At 50.2% G+C, this 3,794-nt stretch overlaps 1 protein-coding gene across 1 annotated transcript in view; it reads left to right on the forward strand.

Moving 5' to 3' along the window:
* Muc12 (mucin 12, cell surface associated) overlaps window positions 1-2,750 on the forward strand; it is a 33,650-nt gene extending 30,900 nt beyond the window's left edge. Inside the window, 1 exon segment of the mRNA NM_001428971.1 lies at window positions 2,217-2,750. Coding sequence (NP_001415900.1) covers window positions 2,217-2,320 — 104 coding nt within the window. The 3' untranslated portion in view covers window positions 2,321-2,750.
* Window positions 2,751-3,794: the final 1,044 nt, after the last annotated feature.

Consider the following 3,794-nt stretch of genomic DNA (forward strand, 5'->3'; position numbering starts at 1 on the left):
AGGGCCCTCACAGAAGCCTGGGGCACACAGCCTGGTCAGGCTGGCTGGTAGGAGAGCCACGCTAATCCACCAGTCTGCTTCCCCAGAGACAGAGTTATAACATGCCACCCCACCCAGCTTTTCATGTGAATTCTATTCTGATGATCAAACTTAGGTCCAAAGTATTTATGAGGCAAACATCTTACCAGCTGGGCCGTCTTTCAGCTTCCCTTCCCCCAATTCTACGCTGTTACTGCATAGCCCAGGGTAATCTCAAGCTAACTACAGTGTAGTGTAAGAGTTGGCCTTGAACTTCAGGCCTTCGAACCAGGACACTCATGGATCTTGCCACACCCCCAGCTTCTGCTCCTAGGTGTTTTATGACCTTCCTTATTTAATGCCCTTTCCTAGGCTCCAAGTCATCTCCTGCCCCACAAGACAAGGTGTTAGACACACACAGACTCTCCATGGAGCACCAGGATATATCAGTGCCCAGGTTAGGACTGATGGAGTACCTGACCAGATATGGCTCAGCCCGGGGTCTCACTGAAGGTTTCTGATTTAAACCTGAGTCTCCAAGCAGCAGCTTAGAAGTTGGCCTCCTGTGCCTTCAAACTGTCCCTGGGTGGACAGAGAAAGGCCATTCTTCAGCTGGAGGCACTGTTTAAGAAATGGTATGATGTCGCACAGCTGTAATCTCAGCATTAGGGAGGTGACAATCAATAGTCAGTTCAAGGTCATTCTCTGTTATATAACAAGTTTGAGGCTAACTGGTTTACATGTCTCAAAGAAGGGAAGAAAGAAAAAGAGAGAGGGGGGAGAAAGAAAGAAAGGAAGGAAGAAAAAAGAAAGGAAGGAAGGAAAAGGAAAGGAAGGAAGAAAGGAAGAAAGGAAGAAAAAAGAAAGAAAGGAAGGAAGGAAGAAAAAAGAAAGAAAGGAAGGAAGGAAGAAAGGAAGAAAAAAGAAAGAAAGGAAGGAAGAAAGGAAGAAAGGAAGAAAAAAGAAAGAAAGAAAGGAAGAAAGAAAAAAGAAAGGAAGGAAGAAAAAAGAAAGGAAGGAAGGAAGAAAGGAAGAAGAAAGAAAGAAAGAAAGGAAAAAGAAAGGAAGGAAGGAAGGAAGGAAGGAAGGAAGGAAGGAAGGAAGGAGGCTTCGGAGGGCTTTGATCAGATATGTGGTATTATTTGTTCATCCATTCATTTGTCAAGAAGAAGGTCCCACTGTGGTAGCCCAAGCTAGCTCTGAACTCACAAGCGTCCTACCCCAGTCTGTCCAGCAGCTGAGTACACACCGCCAAGGCCATGGATGAACTTTAAGTGGTTCACTCAGGTGGTTCTGGGTGGGGGGATGACATGGGAGATGGGGTCACTGTGAGAGAATGGGATGGTTCAGGAGGCAAGCAACTAAGGCTGTCTGAAGGGGAATGGGTTGCTGGCAGGCTGGAGAGGGGATCCGGGAGGACAGAGCATCTCAGGCTCACCTTAGGAGTATGGTGGCTGCCACCTAAGCTGGGCATCCAACAGAGAAATCTGTGGGGCACACTGACTCCCTGAACCTGTGGGGAGGGGCTGCTGAAGGGGGTGGCTTTTTGACCTGAGTGTAGCACCAGGAGTCTCGAAGGGGCAAAGACAGGGGTGGAATTAAAGGAAGGAAGGGGCCTCCTAGAACCACCCAGAAGTACCGGAAACACTCTAACACACCCACTGAGGAATGGCCAAGGTGGTAAGGAAAAAAACCAAGCCCTAAGCTGGAGTCCAGGAGACCACAAAAGTCTGCAAGGTCCCAGAAGAGGAAGTAGATGTCATTGGCAAATAACAGACACGATTTCTAAAAAAAAAACCTAGGTTGTCTGCTGTGTTTACTGTTGCTAAGGGCTGGGCACGTAAGGAGGGTAGTTTGTGACTCAACTGGCTGCCACCAGCTCCACTCCCATCCGTCCTTCACACCAATGACAGTAGCTCCCCATGGCTATGACTTGTGACCCCTGGTACATAGTACAAAGTGGGTAGGCATGCTATTCTGGTGTCCCTACCCTAGTGACCTTCCCTGGTGTCCCTGCCTCTCCCCCGGACCAGCTCCTAGCCTCACATCAAATCCTCTAAGACTCCATCAAGGATTTGAATATTGAAGTAGTGACCTTCATTTTCCAGATCCCTCATCCCACACACATCCCACCTGTTCATGGGTGTCCCGGCCTCCTCTGGGGGGCGACCCCTCTTACACCCTATCTTTCCCTACAGGTGACGATCTGAAAGAGGACAAATTTAGCCTGGAGAAAGCACACAGCCATTTCCGCCCAAACCAGGAGAATGTGGACACGAAAACCCAGGTGCTGCAGCTCCGAGCTTCTCCCACCCCAGGTTTGCCCTACTCCCACACCCTCCCTAGCGCCTCCCAATCCTTATTAACGTCATCATTGTCTCCTACTCCCTACCTCAACATCCAGAGGCCTAAGGTGGTGAAACCAGCAGCCCAAATTTAGACAAGAGAGGGACAGAGTCCCCACCACCTGTATCCCTGCTTGGTTAAGATGATGCTGACACCAGATCCCAAAGCTATTCTGAGGCGCTTGGACTCAGTCTGTGTGTCACTGCTAGAAGGACTTATCAAAGCAGCAGAGAAGAGGACTGGGAGCCAGGTACCTTCTCCTCCTCACCGTCACCTCCACATGCCAGGGACCCAAAGACTCTTAGGCATCTCACCATCTTCATTTGCGTGTAGGCATTGCTCTATTCTGGAATTTCCCTATTAATAAAGCACTTTTTAAAAGAAGAGTCTTGGGTTTTGGTTTTCTCTTCGTGTGTGTGTGTGTGTGTGTGTGTGTGTGTGTGTGTGTGTGTGTGTGCATGCATGTGTGTGTGTGCATGTGTGTGTGCATGCGTGTGTGTGTGCATGTGTGTGTATGTGTGTGTGCATGCGTTTGTGTGTGTGCATGCGTTTGTGTGTGTGTGTATGTGTGTGTGTGTGTGTGTGCGCGCGCGCGTGTGTTGGGAGGGAGAGGGTAGGAGATAGATGGTCTTCTGGGACTCGTCTGGAGTAACAGAAGGAACCAGCTTGTGCCCCTTTCCGGGCAGAACAATCTTCCCAGGATTAAACATTCCCTTCCCTTGCCTCTTCCAATGGAGGTGGGGACGGGTCCATCCCTGCCTGAGGTTGCTGAGAGCAGACAAACCCAGGACCAGGCCTTGGCGATAGAATTCCTCAGGTCCAAGAGCAACAGGTGGGGACCTCCAGGAGGCGAATTACTGAGTGCTGGTTCCACTGTTCTTCAAAACGATCAAGGTCACACTGCAGGTAGCCATGTCCCCATGGTGAGAGGGCCTGGCTTACCTCTCGAACTCACACCCTTAAGGACTGCTGACCATCCCGGGGTGTTATAACTTGTAACCTGTGTTCTGCTGGGGGTACCTATAGAACCGAGCGAGGGCTTGAGGAGTGGTGGATATTCTCGCCAGGGACTGGAGCTAAATCCAGGATATTCCTCTTTCTGGCTAAAACACACCCTCTTCCTTCCATCTCTGTGGAAAAATCAGGAACACTACCCCTTTCTTCTTGCTGGCTGAAGCACCACCCTCTTACCGGGGTGATAAATCTCATAACCTGAACACTTATACACTTGACAGGCCAGGAGCGAGAACCGCTCCCTTTGCTCTTTGGCCCAGTGTAGCCGTACCCCCCCCACCCCCCTTGGTCATTCGGGAAGCTCTCAGATGGATTCTTAGTCATACTTACACCGCACCCCCCCCCCGGCCCCTCAGTATCTCAGAGGTCAAAGGTCTCTTGTCTGCTTTTATTTCCTGGGTTCCCAGGCTCACGCT

This window comes from Rattus norvegicus, chromosome 12, assembly GCF_021556685.1.
Source record: "Rattus norvegicus strain SHRSP/BbbUtx chromosome 12, alternate assembly SHRSP_T2T, whole genome shotgun sequence".
NCBI classification, from domain to species: Eukaryota; Metazoa; Chordata; class Mammalia; order Rodentia; family Muridae; genus Rattus; species Rattus norvegicus.